This window comes from Zingiber officinale, chromosome 1A, assembly GCF_018446385.1.
Source record: "Zingiber officinale cultivar Zhangliang chromosome 1A, Zo_v1.1, whole genome shotgun sequence".
Taxonomy (NCBI): domain Eukaryota; kingdom Viridiplantae; phylum Streptophyta; class Magnoliopsida; order Zingiberales; family Zingiberaceae; genus Zingiber; species Zingiber officinale.
Window position 1 is genome coordinate 174111808 of NC_055987.1, and position 21944 is coordinate 174133751.

The 21944-nt window shown below is 35.4% G+C and overlaps 1 protein-coding gene across 2 annotated transcripts in view; it reads left to right on the forward strand.

Annotated features, from left to right (window-relative positions):
- The window catches only part of LOC122038452 (transducin beta-like protein 2), a 45938-nt gene extending 24660 nt beyond the window's left edge, over positions 1-21278 (forward strand). The window contains exons 5-10 of one of the 2 annotated variants that reach the window (XM_042598208.1): positions 2121-2260; positions 2499-2573; positions 11788-11878; positions 12372-12575; positions 20218-20262; positions 20891-21278. In XM_042598208.1, coding sequence (XP_042454142.1) covers positions 2121-2260; positions 2499-2573; positions 11788-11878; positions 12372-12575; positions 20218-20262; positions 20891-20976 — 641 coding nt within the window. In that variant the 3' untranslated portion in view covers positions 20977-21278. Of the gene's footprint in view, positions 1-992; positions 1084-1576; positions 1802-2120; positions 2261-2498; positions 2574-11787; positions 11879-12371; positions 12576-20217; positions 20263-20890 lie in introns of those variants that run through there. The other variant, XM_042598209.1, reaches the window with a different exon arrangement.
- Positions 21279-21944: the final 666 nt, after the last annotated feature.

Sequence of the window (21944 nt, forward strand, 5' to 3'; positions counted from 1 at the left end):
CATAAATGTAAGTTAAAAATTAAAATTTAATTGATTGTAAGAATAGGTGATTAAATTAATTTTCAAATATAAATAGAAGAATACATATATATTAGCAATCGAATTATTTATTAAGTAAAATAATTAATTATAATAAAAAGTTAATTATTAACTAATTTAATTAAATTGTCAAAATAGTATTTGCACAGTATGAAACCTTGCAATGTAAATTAATTAGGGAGGATCAATTGTGGACTTTCTGGCTTTGATGTGATTATCTAAGTGTTTTACAATTTTGGTAGAAAGCTTGAACATCTGATAGAATATTAATGGTCAATCATCAATTTTTCCAATAGCAGCTGGCTATTGGAGTGGCCTTGCCAATATGGACAGAGGATAGGTGTCTGTTTTATGAGTGAGATAATGATGGTTCTGGATGACATATGCAACACAGGTTTAGCTCGTTTATGTCGACCTAGGTTCAGGATTTGTCCCTGATTAGAATAATACATATTTGGCATCTGTATGACATTTAATCCATGGTTCAAGGTGTTGTGCTTGATCTTTTCTATGCTAATTAATTCTTTCCTCTTTGTTCATATCTCTTTCTCCTCTGTAATACTATCTTCTTCTCAATATTTTTGTATTGCTGCTTAGACTTAACTTCTTTCAAATTTACAATTGGAATTTTTCATGTTTGATCTGCAAACTATACTTATCATATTTGCTTTGTTTATTTCGATATACTCAGGTTTCAAAATTAACTGTTTAATTGATTGCAATGGGATTTCAGTTTTCTGGTGCACTATATATTCATCAGCCATCAAAGCACATTTTTGCTTGAAATTGATGGTTTCTTAGGATCATCACTGTTCTTTGCTGTTATTCAATTTTCAATTCCATGGCTAGCTTGTTTAAAAAATATAGATGGGCTTCTTTGCTACTGCAACTTAAGTTGACAATATACGATATTCTTCATGTATACTACATTAATTGCCATAACTCTTTTCCAGAGTGCAGTAACTTGCTTGTGTTTCACACCTGATTCGGAGAAGATAATTACAGCTTCTAAAGATGGTTCCGTACGAATTTGGAATATTAATGGTATGTGTAGCGAAAATTCTTTTTTGTAAATTTTCATTCAAAAAATGAATTCATGGCAACATTATGTCTTAACAGATTGCTCAATAGCTGCTCTTTCTATTCTGAAGCATTGTTACATCTGATCTACCTACTTCATAGTTTTTTTTTAAAAAAAATAAGAAACCCTTTTTGTTTTCTTCTAGACACTTGATTGTCTTTATTTGCTTTGTTTTTCAATTTTGGATATTTGTTTTTCTTGAGAACATCCATGTCATTGTACTTTACATCCTCATGCAAAATTTAGTATTTTTTTTCGATATCAGCTAAACTAGAAGCTTTGGTGGTACTCCTTATGCAAACATGTATCATTGGGCTTAGATGAGCTCATATACTTCTGTTTGTTGTATTCCTTGGATGGGCTGTATGTATCTTGGGCTTCATTTGTCATGGTTTAATGATTTGCATGGATTTGTTCTTCTGACTGTCTTTTGCATCTGATGGGTACATTCTACAGTCCGTTATCATCTTGATGAGGATCCCAAGACCTTGAGGGTGTTTCCAATTCCACTTCATGATTCCAAAGGATTAGTTTCTAACTATGATCATATCAGTGTCTCACCTGATGGAATAATTTTGGCAACGACTAGTGGGTCTACTTTGCAATGGTTATGTGCTGAGACTGGAAAAGTTCTAGATACAGCTGATAAAGCACATGACGGTATGTGAATTATCTAATCATCTGTACATTTACGAATATAAGCTTGGCATTGAAGGTGGAGTCGTATTATTTAGTATTTGAAGTGGGACCCGTTTTGAAGATTTAATTCCTAAGTCATTGTGCCTACACAATGATCTTTCATAAAGAAATATCCTTTAGCAGGGGAGTGACAGTTTTCAAGGGATTGTTTTGGTTTTACAACATTCCAGGGTTGATTATAAAGTATCTTTAACTATTCGGTGAATAGAACCTATATGAAAGTATTGTTCATGATATATGATATTATCCTTTATTATTTGAAGAAACTATGTTGAATAGTGTACTGCATATTTAATTTTAGATACTAGCATCAAACTTTGGCATGGAAAAAGTGGGAAGGAGCTGGGAGTTGTTGATACAAACCAGCTTAAAAACAACATGGCTGCATTATCACAAAATGGACGGTTTCTAGCTGCTGCAGCTTTTACTGCTGATGTGAAGGTTTGTTTCTCTTTCATTCGAAATAGTTGAGCTAATATATACATGGAAGTTTCTATAAACTAATAAAAAAAATAGTTGCTTAAATGGTCTCAGAACCTGAAATGCTTTTGATGAAGATAATCTAGTCAGGAATACGGTATATGCATTGTAGTCACATCAATAACACTGGAAAATCACTCATAAATTTCAATTTGATTCTATTTTTTAAAATATTTTTTATGCTGTAAATTTATTTTAGGTTTGGGAGATTGTTTACTCTAAAGATGCTTCAGTGAAGGAAGTTTCCAAAGTTATGCAGCTCAAGGGTCATAAGGTAAGAGATATTAGTCTGAATCATTCAGGACTGCATTAACTGTCGAGTTGTTTAAAAGCCTTCGAATTCAGCTGATTTTGTGGTAGAATCCAACTTGTAGTATTAGCCAGGCCAAATTCTGTGGTCAGATATTCTTTTGCAATTTACACAATTATCTTCTGAAATATAAGATTACTGATTGTGACTATTAGCATACTCCTAAAAATGTGTTAGATGGTTCACAGAAAAGATTAAATTTTTTGATATTGGTCCTGATGTAGTCTATCTTGACTCAGTAGATAGGTTGACGCATGTTAGATTATGCCAACCTATTGTATTATTTCTCTAGATGTTTTCGCTAGCCTAGCATTTACTCATAGCATTTAACTGCTTAATTATTTTTTGTAAAACCGTAGCAACATTTTATCTTTGTTATATAATTAATTTCAATCATTGACATGTTCAATCACCTATTGTGGCAAAAGGTGATGTGCTCACCCGATATGTACCTCCCTGCCCACCCAAGGTATTTGGAAGGGAAGTAAATCACAGTGACGGAGTGACGTCTAAGTGGGAGGGATTTTATTCCCTAGGGGATTGTTCCCCGAGGATTCACACATTCAATCACCTATGTCCTATATAGCAGTGTCGTGAATGTAATTTCATAGTTTTTTTTTGTCATATATTCTTCTAATCACAAAGAGAAAAGCGCACAAGAAACTGTTGTTGAGCGACTCTAATGCCAGCCTAGCAGTAGCTACAAAAATTAGAGCAATTCAATTATATATTAATCTAAACCTAAATTTTCATATCATATGGAAGAGATTTCTATCCTTATTTTGGTCTTAGGATTGAATGAAACTCTATAAAGGGCAGTTCGATGCACGAAACTCCCGCCTGGATCTCAGGGAAGGGTCTATTGTATGCAGCCTTATCCTGCATTGCAGGAGGCTGTTTCTACAACTCAAACCCGTGACTACTAGGTCACACGACAATAATTTTACTTTTAGGCTAGCTTAGAATGAAACTCTTTCTATGACTAATATCAATGCTTAATATAAGTTGGCACAGTTTTGACTCAGCTGATCTATTGTATTTTCTACTTCTCTAGGCATATCCCTGTATTTTTGTCCAATGTGCTAATTTGGTATATTTAACTATTTTAATGTATCTCATCTTTTCCGGAAGCAACATTTAATCATTGTATTAATGAATTTTTATCATTTGCACATTAGGTTACCTATGTTCAACATAGTGACCTCATGCTTTTATTAAGAGCTAAATACTTATTAGGTATATCCACCAATAAGAATCTAACATATCTCCCGAAGAGGGTAAAAGATTGGGCATTAGGAGTAATTTGTAACTACCCGTTCACATACTATGACTTGTGCCATACTATATATAGTACAGTAGGCATTACAACCTGACAAATGACCAATACCTATTGTAAAAGCCTGTAAATAAACTTTTTTTTTGATAAATGGGATAGAATTTTATTTCTCAATATCAACCATTATCTAGTACATCAGTGTTCATGCTCTCATTAACATAATCACATCCTGGCAAGTCTTGTACCCACGAGTGGGTGGCTGTGCTCCATAATGCTACACCAGGTTCTTCATGCTTCCTTGGCTAACCTGTCTGCTTTGACATTCAACTCTCCTTTGGTCTGAACAAACTACAGTTCCCAGTCCTTTAGTTGTTTATTTCAGCTACCACTTTGCTACATAAATGGTCACACGGTTATCATTGTCTAGTAATTCCCAGGCTTGCTTGCAGTTTGTGGCTACTATAAGCTTCTACTTCCCCATTCTCATGCAACAGCTAGTCCCACACTAAACACTATTAATTCTACCTCAAATGTGAACATTATATGCCTACAAAAAAGTTTGTGTGCCACGTTAAGAGGTGATTTGTCTAGCAGAGAGATCCTAATTCTTCATCTCCGTCATCACTTTTGAGCTCTTGAAACTAACCTTATCCTTATAACCTACGTCATTTATAAATCTCAACTTGTCTATAAAATTGTTTTCAGCCAAGCACATCTCTACCTCTTCACCTTTGAAGGGATATTCCCTAATCTAATTAAGAAAACCTCTTTTACTTATAATTATGAAGAAAACCAATCTCCCAAGCTCAAAAATTAAAGACCTCTTCACCTCATAAACAAAACCTTGTCATCTTATAAGGGAGATTTACCTTATTAGGGTGACATACACTGTAAGGACAGACTCCCTCTATGAGGAAAACTTCAACTCATATGGGAGACACCTTCACCTATAAGGAACCTACTCATCTTATAAGGAAGGCCTCTTCACCTTTTAAGTGAACCTACTCAACTTATAAGGAAGGTCTCTTCACCTTATAAGGAAGAACATTTAAAGAACTCATATCCTCCTTTTATTCTATGAATTGTCTTCACACTTTCATCTTATAAGCCTCACCTGAATTCAAGTTTCATTAAAGTTACTAACATCAAGAAGTAATGCAACCTTTGCTTGTTCATATGAAGTGTTCTTAGTTCATGTAAATTGCTCCCAATTCATACAAAATATAAACCAGCTTATACAAAGTGCCCCTCATATAAAATACACTGAGTCTTTTATTTCTTTATCCAATTTACTCATCTTCAATTCTTTTCCTTTGGCATCCCTAGGTATCTCTGATCTCAAAGTCATTTTTTATAATAAGCATCATATCAAAATCAAATTTAAAGAATACCACCATCGCTTTGACACAGATAATTTTCTTTCAAATTTCGGTGGATGGATGCTTAAGTCAGTCATCGTCTCTGTTGGTGCAGCGGAGACCGGCAAGAGGGGGGTGAATTGCTGTAAACAAAAAATGAAACTACCCTCCTCGGATTTCAACTCAGAATAAATGCAGTAGTAAAATAATAAAGACAGAAAATAAAAGCAGAAACAGAAGTTTAACCTGGTTACAACCAAGAGGGTTGTTAATCCAGGGCAGTGAAAAACGCACTAAGAAAATTCTCCTTCTCTGAAGGCGGAAAAGCCTTTTACACTCTAATTGCTTAGAACTACCGCTAGAAATTGCTTACAGATTGATTGCTTGAGTTGTTGTTGAATTCCTAGCTCCAGGGGCCTTTTTATAGCTCCTGGAAAGTCTATCCCGAGGGTCCAAGGCGCCTCCAGCTCGGTCAGCGGATAAAACTTTATCCGCACGCAAACGGTTAAAACTGACCTGTTGAGGGCGCCTTCAAGGGCGCTTCCAAGCTGGTAGCCTAATTTCCAGCTTGGTTTCTTCAGCTTCCGACGCTCCGTTCTTTTGGGTGATTGCGGCCAACCGGAATAGGACTCACCTGAACCCAATTCCCGGCATTCTCCTCGAGCAGCCTTCCGTCCCGGCTTAACGTCCCTCGAACGCCGCGCACACTCTTCACACCCACCGGAGTACTCTTCCACAGCTCTCTCGTCCTTCGGACGCACCGAGCCCGTCGGCTCCCTTCCCGTGCCGTCCTTCTCGCTAGCTGCGTCTTCCGCTCGACTTCCTGTGTTCCTAAGCTCCTGCACACTCAGACACAGGGATCAAACACAGCAGGACCTAACCCACTTGGTTGATCACATCAAAACTACCACGGGGTCCAACAATCTCCCCCTTTTTGATGTGCATCAACCCAAGTTCAAGTTAGGGTTAAAATAGACATAAAAAGTAATTTTAAAGAAAAATTACTAAACTAAATAGTTAAACATAATTTTTGCAATTTGTAAAATTGCAACACTTTTTATAATAAAAGAAATTTTAAATTTGTCTAACTCCCCCTAAATAAAAATAATAAAAGAAATTTTAAATTTTTCTAACTCCCCCTAAACTTGTACTTTTCTCTCCCCCTTTGATCACAGCAAAAATGGGGTCTTAAGTAAAATATTTTCAAGTAAGACTAAATCTTTGAAAAAAAAATTTCTAAGTAAATATTTTTTTTTTAAAAAAAATTCAAGTTAAATTGAATTAAAAAAAATATCTAAGCAAGAATGAACTTTTTAGAATATTATAAAACAAATTTCTAAGTTAGAATTTTCAAAAAAAAAATTTAAGGATTTTTTTTTTTTTAACAATATTTGATAAACTTTCAAAGCATTATTTAATTCTTGTTTAATGCTTTTTCAGAAAGTTAATTAAACATTTTCTTTCAATATTTTAGCTTCCAGGTCGTGGCGAGGCACTAGGCCTTCTTGGTTATTGGAGCAACAACCACTTCCTTAAACAAAGCTTCCATAAAGAATTTCAATGTTTAATTGTCTCACTGTAAGCTTTTAATTTTTGAAAAATTAATTAAGCACGGATTTTGGAACCCAATAGAGGTTCCTTCCTACAGGATTATTCAGAAATCTAGGGGGTACATAGTTTCTTGATATTTTCCTAAGTTGACCTTGATGCTTCCTTATATACCAATTTAATTTACCATAAATTCTTAATTTTGAATTTGGAAATTTCTTTAAGCATACATCATTTTTCAATTTTTCAATTTCTAATTTTAAATTTTCATTTTCTGATTTCAAATTTTCATTTTCTTTTTCTAATTTATCTAATTCTCTAGAAAGAGCTTTAATAAATCTAAAAGATTGATTCGGGGTTAGATTGCGTACCTTACTTACCTGATCTGGTGATGCTCCCCCTTCACTACAGCTTTCTTCTGACGTTCCTCCCCCTTCGTCAATGCTCATCTCTGAGCTGGACGTTTCTTCTAGCTGATGGTTGGCCATCAGTGCTAGTCCCGAGAATTCTTCGACTTCCGATTCAGAGGATGACGAATCATCCCACGTGGCCTTTAGGTTCTTGTGTTTGGAGGGTTCTGGCTTCTTGTACTTTACCCTTTCTTTCTCCTTTCTCTTTAGCTTTGGGCAGTCATCTTTAATGTGCCCCTCTTCGTTGCAGTTGTAGAAACGAACCGTTCTCTTCTTTCGATGATGCCTCTGCGATTTAAATTTGTTAGTACTAAAAAACTTATTGAAGCGTCTTACCAGTAGTTCCGCTTCGGATTCGTCGACTGAGGCTTCGGAGTCAGAACTGTTCATCTTTGCCTTTAAGGCAATGTTCTGACTTGTCTTCTCTGCTCCGTTGAGTTCTGAAACTCGAGATTCATGAAGTTCAAAAGTCGAAAATAATTGTTCTAACGTACTTACCTTGAGGCCCTTAGAGATGTAGTACGCATCTACTAAGGAGGCCCACTCTGGAGTTCTCGGGAAGGCATTGAGCGCGTATCGGATAGAATCCCGGTTGGTTACCTCTTCTCCAAGGTTCGTTAGTTGCGTTATCAGCTCCTTGATTCTCGCTTGGAGTTGCGCTACCTTCTCGCCTTGGTTCATTCGGAGGTTCGTTAACTGGTTCTGGAGGATGTCGCGCTTCGCTAGCTTCGCTTCGGAAATACCTTCGTGAAGCTCCAGGAATTTTTCCCAGAGATCTTTAGCGGAATCGTAGCTTCCGATCCGATTTACCTCCTGCGGCGGTAGAACGCTGAGTAGGTGGAACTCAACCTTTCCGTTGGCGACGAAATCTGCTTGCTCCTTTTTCGTCCAGGTATTTTCCTCCTTGTCTTTTGGAACTGCATAGCTATATTTCATTATTAAAAGAATGCCAAATTCGGTTTTAAAAAATACCTCCATTTTGCGCTACCATGTGGCGAAGTCTCCGTCGAACTTCGGGGGATGGATGTTCGCTCCGGCCATCGTCTTGATCATAGTGCTTCAGTTGGCGGTTAGTCCTTCTGAGGTGATCAGGCTCTGATACCACTTGTTGGCGCAGCGGAGATCGGCAAGAGGGGGGTGAATTGCTGTAAACAAAAAATGAAATTACCCTCCTCGGATTTCAACTCAGAATAAATGCAGTAGTAAAATAATAAAGACAGAAAATAAAAGCAGAAACAGAAGTTTAACCTGGTTACAACCAAAAGGGTTGTTAATCCAGGGCAGTGAAAAGCGTACTAAGAAAATTCTCCTTCTCTGAAGGCGGAGAAGCCTTTTACACTCTAATTGCTCAGAACTACCGCTAGGAATTGCTTACAGATTGATTGCTTGAGTTGTTGAATTCCTACCTCGGGGCCTTTATAGCTCCCTGGAAAGTCTATCCAGGTCAGGCGCCTCCAAGGTTCAAGGCGCCTCATCGGCGGATAAAACTTTATCCATATCGCAACGGATCATGACAACGTGGTTGAAGGCGCCAAGGCGCCTCAAGTTGGTAGCCTAATTTCCAGCTTGGTTTTTTGACTTCCAACGCTCCGTTCTTTTGGGTGATTCGGGCCGGAATAGGGCTCACCGAACTCAATTTCTGGCCTTCTCCTCGAGCGACCTTCCCGGTTTCTCGTCCCTCGAGCGCCCGCGCACGCTCTTCACGCCCATCGAAGTACTCTTCCGCAGCTCTCTCGTCCTTCGGACGCACCGAGCCCGTCGGCTCCCTTCCCGTACCGTCCTTCTCGCTAGCTGCGTCTTCCGCTCGACTTCCTGTGTTCCTAAGCTCCTGCACACTCAGACACAGGGATCAAACACAGCAGGACCTAACCCACTTGGTTGATCACATCAAAACTACCACGGGGTCCAACAGTCTCTTCATGCTTTTTCGACGATTAGTTTGTAGAAGAGACACCTAGCTTTGATACCAACTATTAGGACTTGATGCGAGTGAGATGGTAGGAAGGTCGGGGGGTGGATACCATACCATTTCTCCCTGTGAGGTTATAGCTTATAAACTGAATATGCGATGAAAATGGAAAAAAAGGCAACTTGGTTCACGAATCTTCCGCCGATACGAGGTCCCGAGGGTCTATTGTATGCTATTTTACTTGGATTTTGTAAGAGGTTATTTTCGAGACTCGAACCCGTAACCTGACAATAATTTTATGGGCCGATGAAAATGGAAGCTAAAAGAAATTACAAAGCTAACACGTGCTACGTAGTTTGACAACCTCCAAGGTTTCTACTCCACGGCTTATGATTCTTTAGTTGATGACTCTTGAAAGCCCTTTATATTTTCTCCTTCTCGGTCAAATTGTGGAGGTGGGGAACTTCGATGGAGTACAAGGAGACTTACAAATGAAGAAGAGAAAGAATTGCAATGAGCTTAGTTGATTACAAGAGTATATTTGTAACCATTAGTTTACAAATCCTCTTCACCCTTCTTATAGCCATCCAATCTCAGTTGCTAGAATTCAGTGCACTACTGTGTTGTTAGTTGACTGATGAAGATTCTGTAGTTGTTATCAAATCTTACTATTATCACGCAGTTCAACAACTCTCTCTAGCTTTTATACTGTAGGAATTGTCAGCCTAAGTCGGCTGCCCAGTTAACTCAGCCACCATCAGTTGACATCAGATGTTAATTGTCAGTCTACTAAACCAAACCACAAGCCTTGAGCAGCCCCAAATTGCCTTTTGGGGTTTAAGGTTTTATCAATAAGAACTCTTTCAGCCTTTGTCTAGGTTGAGATCTACCTTCTTTTCTTGAGTACAAGTTTCTCAACTTTCAACTTACAAAGAGTTTACCTATGCAGCTTCTCGACCATAAGGTCATCTCTCATTAGGCTTCTCGTCCTTCAAATACACCTGAATTCTCGGTTTCATGTGTCATCCTTCATGCTTCCTCTACATAGTTCACTTCCCAAGCATAGTTGCACTCTGATACTCTCATCCTATGGCCCTTCGGATTCCCCATGTGATCCTTCTCTAATCTCCACGGACCTTAAGCCATGACGTATCCATTGACCTTAGCAGCGCCAAGACATCACTATGTGTGTTTCTCAAGCATGACTCAAATACACATATCAACCTAATTTAAATTCTTTATCCAAATATCAAAACCTACGATCAATTCTAGTCACCTAAGGGCAGATTGCGCCAACATTTACATTTTTAATAATGAAAGTCTCTTGCATCTACAAACTCCAATATTGTTGAATTGTACAGCAAAATATGCCCCTTGGTTTATAAAGGATCTGGGAAAGACTTGGGCAGCGTTTGGTTTGTAAATTTTCCATTTTCATTTTCTGAGAAAAGGGAAAACATTGTTTGGTTGGCAATTTCTACATTTGTTTTCTAGAAAAGAAGATATCATTTTATGGGAAAATAAAGAATGTCTAAAAGTCATTTTCTAAGGAAAGGAAAAATGCGTGTTTTTTAGAAAATGAAAATGAAACTAAATGCTCTTTTATTTTCTCTTGTTTCTCATTGCAACATTCTACATTATGTGTAAATCTTTATGAAAAGAAAGAAATATACAATTTATAAATGCATAAATGTAAGTTAAAAATTAAAATTTAATTGATTGTAAGAATAGGTGATTAAATTAATTTTCAAATATAAATAGAAGAATACATATATATTAGCAATCGAATTATTTATTAAGTAAAATAATTAATTATAATAAAAAGTTAATTATTAACTAATTTAATTAAATTGTCAAAATAGTATTTGCACAGTACGAAACCTTGCAATGTAAATTAATTAGGGAGGATCAATTGTGGACTTTCTGGCTTTGATGTGATTATCTAAGTGTTTTACAATTTTGGTAGAAAGCTTGAACATCTGATAGAATATTAATGGTCAATCATCAATTTTTCCAATAGCAGCTGGCTATTGGAGTGGCCTTGCCAATATGGACAGAGGATAGGTGTCTGTTTTATGAGTGAGATAATGATGGTTCTGGATGACATATGCAACACAGGTTTAGCTCGTTTATGTCGACCTAGGTTCAGGATTTGTCCCTGATTAGAATAATACATATTTGGCATCTGTATGACATTTAATCCATGGTTCAAGGTGTTGTGCTTGATCTTTTCTATGCTAATTAATTCTTTCCTCTTTGTTCATATCTCTTTCTCCTCTGTAATACTATCTTCTTCTCAATATTTTTGTATTGCTGCTTAGACTTAACTTCTTTCAAATTTACAATTGGAATTTTTCATGTTTGATCTGCAAACTATACTTATCATATTTGCTTTGTTTATTTCGATATACTCAGGTTTCAAAATTAACTGTTTAATTGATTGCAATGGGATTTCAGTTTTCTGGTGCACTATATATTCATCAGCCATCAAAGCACATTTTTGCTTGAAATTGATGGTTTCTTAGGATCATCACTGTTCTTTGCTGTTATTCAATTTTCAATTCCATGGCTAGCTTGTTTAAAAAATATAGATGGGCTTCTTTGCTACTGCAACTTAAGTTGACAATATACGATATTCTTCATGTATACTACATTAATTGCCATAACTCTTTTCCAGAGTGCAGTAACTTGCTTGTGTTTCACACCTGATTCGGAGAAGATAATTACAGCTTCTAAAGATGGTTCCGTACGAATTTGGAATATTAATGGTATGTGTAGCGAAAATTCTTTTTTGTAAATTTTCATTCAAAAAATGAATTCATGGCAACATTATGTCTTAACAGATTGCTCAATAGCTGCTCTTTCTATTCTGAAGCATTGTTACATCTGATCTACCTACTTCATAGTTTTTTTTTAAAAAAAATAAGAAACCCTTTTTGTTTTCTTCTAGACACTTGATTGTCTTTATTTGCTTTGTTTTTCAATTTTGGATATTTGTTTTTCTTGAGAACATCCATGTCATTGTACTTTACATCCTCATGCAAAATTTAGTATTTTTTTTCGATATCAGCTAAACTAGAAGCTTTGGTGGTACTCCTTATGCAAACATGTATCATTGGGCTTAGATGAGCTCATATACTTCTGTTTGTTGTATTCCTTGGATGGGCTGTATGTATCTTGGGCTTCATTTGTCATGGTTTAATGATTTGCATGGATTTGTTCTTCTGACTGTCTTTTGCATCTGATGGGTACATTCTACAGTCCGTTATCATCTTGATGAGGATCCCAAGACCTTGAGGGTGTTTCCAATTCCACTTCATGATTCCAAAGGATTAGTTTCTAACTATGATCATATCAGTGTCTCACCTGATGGAATAATTTTGGCAACGACTAGTGGGTCTACTTTGCAATGGTTATGTGCTGAGACTGGAAAAGTTCTAGATACAGCTGATAAAGCACATGACGGTATGTGAATTATCTAATCATCTGTACATTTACGAATACTACCTTTGCAACTATATCTCCTATTTTCATTGATGTCCAAGATTACTAAACTGGATAATGCATGCTGAGATTTCTAAGTGGAATGCATACCACATTGTATTTCCTCATCCACAGTTATTTGACTGCCTTTGGGGAATCAGTTCATGAACAGTCAAATGTATATTTCAAAACGTCAATGCATCCTTTTGCAGTTCACAGACATGCTATTAGCCCAGTAACTGCTGGTGTCATTTATTCCATGGTTGGCAAATTTGAACGATCTCGATATTGGTTTGAAATCTCATACCATGCTATGCAGTATTGTCGAAATATATCGTTCTAATAAATTACAAAAACTCAATACTACTTGGCTTGGCACGTGGAATCTGTCCTATATTTCTATGTCAATTATGTTGCTGAATATCATGTCATATTACATGTGACACCCCTTGGCATGCTACAACACGTCAAAATGAATTGAAAATTGTTTATTATTTTTTAGTTTGAGCACAATGTCAAAACTATATTATTTTAGATGGAACACAAAGTTCAAATTTAGGTATATAATTATTTCTCTTGTTCTTTTTTTTTCTTCCATTTCTTTTCACCTTTCATCTTCAATTTCCATTGACACTACATGTTGGAACGTCGACACAATATCATTCCAGTCAAAGATCAAAACTCTAATGTTGCTCGAGATTTTGAAGCTTGATCTTGATACAAATCGTTCAAGTTGTATCTAGGTAGTGTTGACCAATATGATTCCTAGTGATTTCACAGATATCTTGCTAAGAATCTATCAATTTACTACCGTGGAATTTCATCAAATCTCGAGTAATCAAGTTTACTATGGTGAAATGTCAGTGTAAATCAATAAATAAAAAATAAAAAATCAACCAAATTGAGGAATGTGGCATGTGATGGTCTCTAAAGAGGATTAGACTATGATGTGTAGCGATTTGTGAGATGGGTAGAGGAGGTTTGGACTACATGTGGTGATTTACGAGGAAGGCTACCAACTTGGATTCTACGAGGTGCTTTGTAATTATATAAATGACAATTTAATTAACTAAAATAAATTAATAAAATTAAATTTAATTCATAATTAAAATTTAATAAATTTGTAAATAAATTTAAATTATTTAATTTAATTTAATTTAATGAGATTTTGTTTAAATCAAAACATAATCAAATCAGAATTTAATTTAATTCAATAAGTCAATTAATTTAATTTTACTATAAATTAATTTGATTAATTTAATTTCATTCGGTTAATTAAATTATTTATCAACTTCTTGTCATTTAAAAATTAATTAAGAAGTTGCAGCCCTTTTACAAGTTTGCAAAACCATTGTCTTGATTAAAAAAAATTACAGTAAGGTAAGATTTACTTTTGAGATTCTAAAGATTGCTTTACTTTTACATATCTAATATGTGGTATTTATATTTTAATTAAAAATATGATGTATTTTTTTCTAAAATTTTAAAATATCTTCTTTTATGTTATTATTAAATATTTTTTGTTTTCATATATATACATATATATATTTATCTTTTTTGATTTTGTTGATCCCACTAATTCAATGCGGCCAATTCCTAACCTTTTACACTTCCAATACTAATTGACAATCGTGATATATACTAGGTGGTGACTTTCATATGCATCATTCAGTGAGCAATTGCGATATCATTTCCAAGTCTATGCTTTGAATAACTTGGCCAGTGAATCCTATGTTCAATATTCTTCTGTTTGATCAAGTAACTGTCAGCTTATAAACATGGAAAGTGTGTATCCTGCATGTTACAGCTTGAGTAGCGAATGGAGCTGTAAGATTATATTGAATTTCTAAGTCTATGCTTTCAACAACTTGGCTAGTGAATCCCATGTTCAACAAAATATTCTTCTGTTTGACTAACTGTCAGCTCATGTATGTGGAAAATGAATAGAGTATACTTCATCTTGGAGCTTGAGTATCAAATTGATCTCTACAGGCTCTATTTCATAAGGAAATCATACGATTACTCGTCCACAAATGCAAACAACAGATAACTTCCCATGTGAATTTGAAGTCCTTTAGTCCTTTAACCTTTCAGTATACTTAGAATAATTGTTCTAATGATATTGTCAATGAGCTACTTGGCCTATTGAATATGCCTAGGTTCCTATGTTTATAGTCGATAAAAATAGAACTGTTCCCATCGCTATTTCAAAACCATACATGAGACCTCAGCCTCATACGGTTCCTATACGGCCACAAATAAATATAAGGATTGGTTTGGTCTTATCACTTCCTTTTGGTTTAGGGTAGAAAAAATAAATCTGTCGGCGAGTCCCAAATTAAACCAAAGAAATTCCATTCGCAAAAATAAGAAAAAAAAGGCTTCGGAATTCATCTCACTTGTCCATCAACAACTAATGGAGAGTTGGCGTGCACCCTATGCAATAGGGAGGTAAATAGGTAGGTGAGAAAGCCCTTTTCAAGGATTAGGTTTATTTTCTTTATTAGAAACAAACCATGTACGGTTCATTGCATCCTCATTTGTTGATAGTGCAGTTTTGCCAATGGCCCTCCCAAGATAAAGCTTCTAAGAAATCTATATACATATTTGTTCCCATCTTTTATATCTTCATTTATCTTCCTGGAATGTAGGAAGGTAAAATCCAACTTTTTTCATATTCTATTCTAAAGAATCTTAGTGGTGGAATGAGAAAGAACAATAGAAAGTGACGGAAAAACAAACAACCTATAAGTTATTGCACAATTGTAAGAATGAAGAAAACTTGTTGTAGCTAAGAAAAAAACTAAAAAAGCAGTAAAGCAGTGAGTGAAGCTTGATACAAAAGGAGAAAAGAACATCTATAGAATAAATAAAGTAAGAGAGAGAAAGGCAAGGGATCTTATCCAAATAAGATATATTAAAGATGAATCCAATGGGGTACTAGTGAAGGATGAGTAATTAAAGGAGCGATGAAATTGACATTTTCATCAACTTTTTTAATGAAAGTTTAGGGACCAACTTAGCTTAGGAAATTTAAGTAGGTGAGAGGAGCATAGAAATTTAAATTTTTATTAGAATTTTAATTTCAGAAGTATAGCATGTGTTAAATGGTATGCAAATGGAAAAATGATTGGATCAGATGATATTTAATAGAAGTGCCAAGGGAAATATAATATTGAACGACTTACAAAGTTATTTAATCTAATATTGAAAATGAAGAAAATGTCTGAGTAGTGTAGGGTAAGGACTCTAGTCCTTGTATAGTAATAAAAGAGATGTACAAAATTGTGTGAATTCTAGGGACATTAAGCTAATGAACCATGCTATGAAATTTTGGGAAACAACGATTCAAAAAATATTAAGGGAGGAGACTAAGGTATTGAAAACCAATTTAGATTTATGTCTATAAGGTCGATAATAAAATTTATACATCTTACGTTTAACTGGAAATTATTGTGAAAAGAAATAAGACTTACATATGGTATTATTGATTAGAAAAATCTTATAACAGAGTCCAAAGGAAATTATTAGAAGAATTCTAGAAAAAAAAGATGTTAGTGTACAATCGAAAATAACGCTAAAGGGTGAGGGAGGGGGGGGGGGTGAATAGTGCACATTATTTTATCATTTTCAAACCTTTTCTTTCTTTTTCAAACTCAGAGTAAAAGCACAGTGCAAAAGTAAATCATAGTAAAGACTCATTTTCTTTTTTACTTGGTTATAGCCTCCAACTGCTAGTTTAGGGCCCGCGATCGTTGATCTTTTTCAATTGGACAATCTACTAACAATCTCTTTCCGAACAATTGTTTAGAGATAGAGATTTGCCTCTTCCAAAAAGATCGGAAGCAATAACAAGTTTACCGCTCCGTAGATTTGAAAAGCACAACGAGACAATAATAAAAATATACTGACAAGGTATGGATCTTAGTACAACTTCGTTGTCGGAGTAGCACAAAGTGTTGTGTGGAGCGAGAGGACTTATGACAGTTGATGTTCAAAGGCTCTAGTCAAGCCTTCTTTTATAGGCTAGGATCGGTCTACTGATCATCTCGATCGTCTTGATAACTAGATCTAGATCTGGTCTATTGGTCGACCGATCCTCTATCCTGCTAGTGCTTTTATGTCACCTCAGCATCTTGACGTCGATCCATGGCCACATCAGTCTCGCAAGGCTTATCCTTGACTGGTCCTCGTGCCATGTCAGCGCGTTGATCCTTATTCCGTGCCACGTTTTGGTAGATGAGACACATGAAGACATAAATGTTAAGTTTAAATCTTGGTAGGAAATACTAGACGTGAAAAGTTTTATGCTTAGTAGAGTAAAAATATAATCTATGAAATTTAAATTTAGTATTAGACGTAATAAGACAATTGTTAAGATATAAGATAACGAGTTACCTTTAATTGATAGCTTCAAGTATCTAGGATCTTTTTTTGTAAAAGGATGCAAGGTTCACAGAGATGTTTTACATAGGATGTAAGCAAGATTATTGAAATGGAGAAGCACGTTATATGAATCGTAAGGTACTTTTAAAATTTAAAGAGAAGTTTTGAAAAACAATGGCTAGACTTAATATGTTATTTGAAGCTAAATGTTGAGCTTATGAATCGGACATACAAAAAAAAGATGAGAGTTGCAGAGATCATAATGTTAAGGTGGATGATGGGCATGAAAAGAAATAAAAATATTAGAAAAAATGTCGGACTATTGAGGGAAAACATCGAGAGATGTGTTTAATATAATGTGAACATGTACTTAGGCAACCAATAAATATCCCAGTTAGGCAATTTGAGGGCATGACAAATACGCATATTAATCGAGGAAGAGGGAAATCAAAGAAGACTTGTTTGCAATGATAAAACAAGAAAATTTCATTTAATTATAGACAAGGATATAGTAGGAGATCAAGGCATTAAGCCCAATGGTATAGGAAGATCTATATAGTTAACCTCACCTTATGGGATAAAAGTTTGGTTGTCGTTGTTGTTATTATTTAAAATATTGATTCACTCTAAATATTTACATAATTATGAACACCTAATGACTAACATAAATCAACTTTTTAATGTAAATTATACTAATTTAATTGAATAGAAACATCTGGTCTGCAACTAAGCAGATATGCGGTATGTATCATGAAGTACAAGTTTCAACATCAAGACAACAAATAAATGAAAGGGAAAGCAGTTTATAGTTTATTGATAGTTATCACTGAAAAGTAAATCAAAATATCTTTTTTAATTTTTTAAAAATAAACACTTCCCATATTAATCCCCCATAAGAAGCCCACTTGTGAACATGAAAAGAATATCCAGTATTCAACCCCCAATATTTTACTTCATTTTAAAACCTATTTCACTGTTTTAAATATTAGTAATCTCTTTTCCAAAAAGAATTATAAACATTTATATAATCCATTTTGTATTTTCATTCATGTCCAATGTACAAGAGAACATGTATAATCCATTTCAATGTACAACAAAAGATCCAAGTGTCTAAAAATAATGTGCTCCACTCAAATGAGAATCTACAAATATAATATGAAAAGTAAAATCTCTAAATAAATCTCTAATAATGATAATAATATAAAAGCTAGAAATTAACTAGAATTCAATATTGACGGATCTAATCTTGATCCCACTACCTTGATTACAAAATTACACATCTACTACTGTTAAATAACAATTTGTATTCTAATCTTAAGCTAGATATGACAATTTATAATAATAATATAATAAAATAAAATATTTACCTCATAATTTTTCCATAAATGATGAAACAAGGTTGGTGTTTCACTAATATGAAACACTTGAGTCAATCAAACCTGAATAAAAAGTGGTGATTAATCCAAAATAACGAATTATTCTCCAATAGCAACCATACAATTTATTCATAAAATTCTTACCTTTAATTTGGCTGACATGTGAGCAATAACCTCATTTAGGGAAGCAGAGAAACTTAGAAAACAAGGAGTGTTGGTGTTCCTTCTTGGTGGCAAAAGGCGAATACGTTCGCCCCCCAGTGCCCCCGCCAATCCGTCCCAAGGCTAGCATGGAGGAGGTAAATCACGGACGGCTACTAGCCTTTGGAATAGTGACTAGCACATAAGGGAGACATTTACCTCGAGTTTACTGAGATTTGAACTCCAAACCTCATGGTGGCAACAACTCATGCGCTAGCCACTAGACCGTCCCAGGGTCAACACGGAGGAGGTAAATCACGGGCGGCTACTAGCCTTTGGAATAATGACTAGCACATAAGGGAGGTATTTACCTCGTCTTTGTCGAGATTCGAATCCCAGACCTTATGGTGGCAACACCTCATGCGCTAGCCACTAGACCCATCCAAGGGGACCGTGTTGGTGTTCCTTCTTGGTTTGGCCGTTGGGAGAGAGAGAGAGAGAGAGAGAGAGAGAGAGAGAGAGAATGAAGGAAGGGTTGCCAGTGGAAAGGGGTCTGATACAGAAAATGGTCGGTGTTGGACTGATAGCTGGTGTCTTATGGGGAAGAAGAGGAAGGAGACGTCGATAGGAGAGAATAAAGGAGATGGTGTTTGGGTGAGGGCGAACTCCTCAGAAACATTTTTTGATTCATCCCAGCTTGACTATAAAATTTTGGTTCGGCCATAAACTTGTCAAAACAAATCCAAATCAACCTCTATTTGAATCCACACTATCCAAATCATCACCTCTACCTGATGCGTTTAATCCGAATCCAATTCTTCGACTTCAGCAATGTCAGCGACGTATGAAACTATGAATTAAACTTCATTCATACTACTGGTTACCATGGACACATGCTAGCATCTCAACGGTTCATAAGGATAGTGGGTTTGCTTTCTACACAGCAACTATACCTCTTTGAATGAAGTTCTACAAGCATTTTTGTAAAAATTGATACTGGGTTTGTGTTCTGCAGATCAACTACTCCCCATTGAATCAAGTTCTACAAGCATTTTTGTAAAATTTGATACGACATGTTTTTACCTTCATTATGACTCTCAGACCCTTCCCCCAGTTATTCTTTTTTTCTTCTCTCCCCCACTTTAACCCTAAACCATGTGGAGCCTTGCCATTAGCTGGGCATCTACTTTAAGGTCTAAAAGAGGGCTAGGGGCAAAACTGTAGGGAATTCACAACCTACTGCATTAATTAAAACAAATTTGGGGTGGCTTTAGGTGAACTTGTCGCTATCTCCGCCTTGGTCAACCTATCTCTTGCCCTTGGCCCTTTTTCCATTTGTTCTCTGCCAAAGATATCTCATAAGTTACTTCTGAAGCCAACTCTGTTAGGATTTCCACCTAACCCAAACCTAATTTACTTTGGTCAATTCAGGTCCACTTTGACTGAGCTCCTCGTAGTTTGGTTGAACTGACCCAACACCCGTTCTCAATCCGACCAAACTCTGTTTACCTCGATTTACTGAAATAACTTTCTCAATTGAGCCTGATCTTTATGTGTAGCAAGTAGACCTGTATATCTTCCGTGATTTACCAGTAACATTAGGCATGACACTGATATCATGCTAGTTAGCTAATTAATTTCGTGATCTGGAAAGTCTTAGTGCATCTTAAGTGCAAAAAATTATGCTGCCTTAATAATTGGCTTATTTTTGTCGCCTTCAGGTCAGATTACTGGAATTGCTTGGGCTGCTCAATCAGTTCCTGTGGGTAAGAATCTGTGGATTACTTTTCTATTCATGATTTCCTTCTGTACTATATTTTCACAACTTATGTTTGTTGTCTAAGGATCATTTGGGCTTGAGATTTTTCTTTGTGCCAGCCCTAATGCTTCTCTGTTGATGTAGTTGTTAAGTATATAATATCTGCAATTGCAGAATTTAATCGTTCTGATTATCTGCAACCTATTAAGTTACAAGGGGTTTCCATTGCGCCCCCGGGCTGCGTTGCAGTGTAGGGCACCCATGCAGCTTCCCAAACACCCACGGTTGATTCCTAGCTAAGACGCACTAGTGGAATGACAAACCTGGGTTGTTGGGCTGCCGGACCGCCTGTTGCGAGCACTTCCGGACTTCCGGATTTATCTTGATGGTCGATGAAAAACTTCCATAGGATCAAACCGATCATCCTAGGATTAGTCGACATGAAGAGCTAGATACCTAGTTCTAGTTAAAAAAAGGGTTTCCATTGTAATTAATGTGAGCTGGGCAGTCACGATATCATTTCTGATAAATGTGAGATCAGATTCTTATATGACCATTTGAAATGTAGAGTCGTGCTTATCATGCCAAGCAATCTCAAGTTTTTTCTTTTCAACTGATTAGTCCTTTCTTTTCAGGAGGGGCACCTGCCTTGGTCTTATCTACATCTGGTTCTGACAAAAAGGTCAAACTGTGGTTAGCTCCGAAGATCCATCCATCATGATTAAGTTGACAAGGAAGTATAAATTGAGAACAGTAGGATCTTCCAACCATCATCGCCGTTGAAATGCTTCTTTCATAACCTGTGTAGTAATGATGAGCACAAAAAGAGAACATTCAACCCCTTTTGAGAAAGGCATTGATGCTGTCTGCTTACAATTTTGTTGTTTGATTTGGCACAAACTGGCTCAGAGTTATCATGAGATTGTCTCTTTCAACTAGCAAAACATTAAAAGGGCTATTCATACACCTGCATGCTTCTCAATTTCAGTTTGCAGCTTTATAATACAACTTAGCATTTGAGAATTTTATTAGATTTTAACATTTAGCGAGAGTGATAGTACGTCTTGTTGAGAATTTTTAAATCAAGTCTTTTTCTTTAATCAATAAAAAAGGGCCCCATTAATACCTTTATCATTAACCTATTTAAAACTATTACTTGGTGCTCAATCACTCTATGACGACTAAGGGTACTCACTACTCAGTTATCTAGTATATATTTATGATTCTATTTTCAGTTATAATATATTTATAGAGATTTTTTTTAAAATGAGACTTGTAATTAAGGGATATTGTACTTTTGGACCGTTCATTGTAAGTGTTTGGTCGGTGGAAAATTTTTATGGGGTCAGGTCGGTTATCTCAAGCTCGATGTTATTCCGTCTAGTTAATCAATTTTTTTAATTCACATAGTAATTTTATTCAAAATTCATATAGTAGTTTTATTCAAAGGCAAAGTGTTATAAATTTAATAATAATAAATTTTATAAAATGATTTTTAGAAGTCATTATATCTTGGTAAATTATTTATAAATTTTAAAAATAGATTATAAATTTAAAAAACATCATATAATTTTTTTAAAAGTTATAAATTATAAATTTATAAAATTAATAGAGATTAAAGTGATGCATTAAATTATTTTCTTAAAACTAAATTGTTAATATACTGGTCAATTATATACTTAGTTTGAG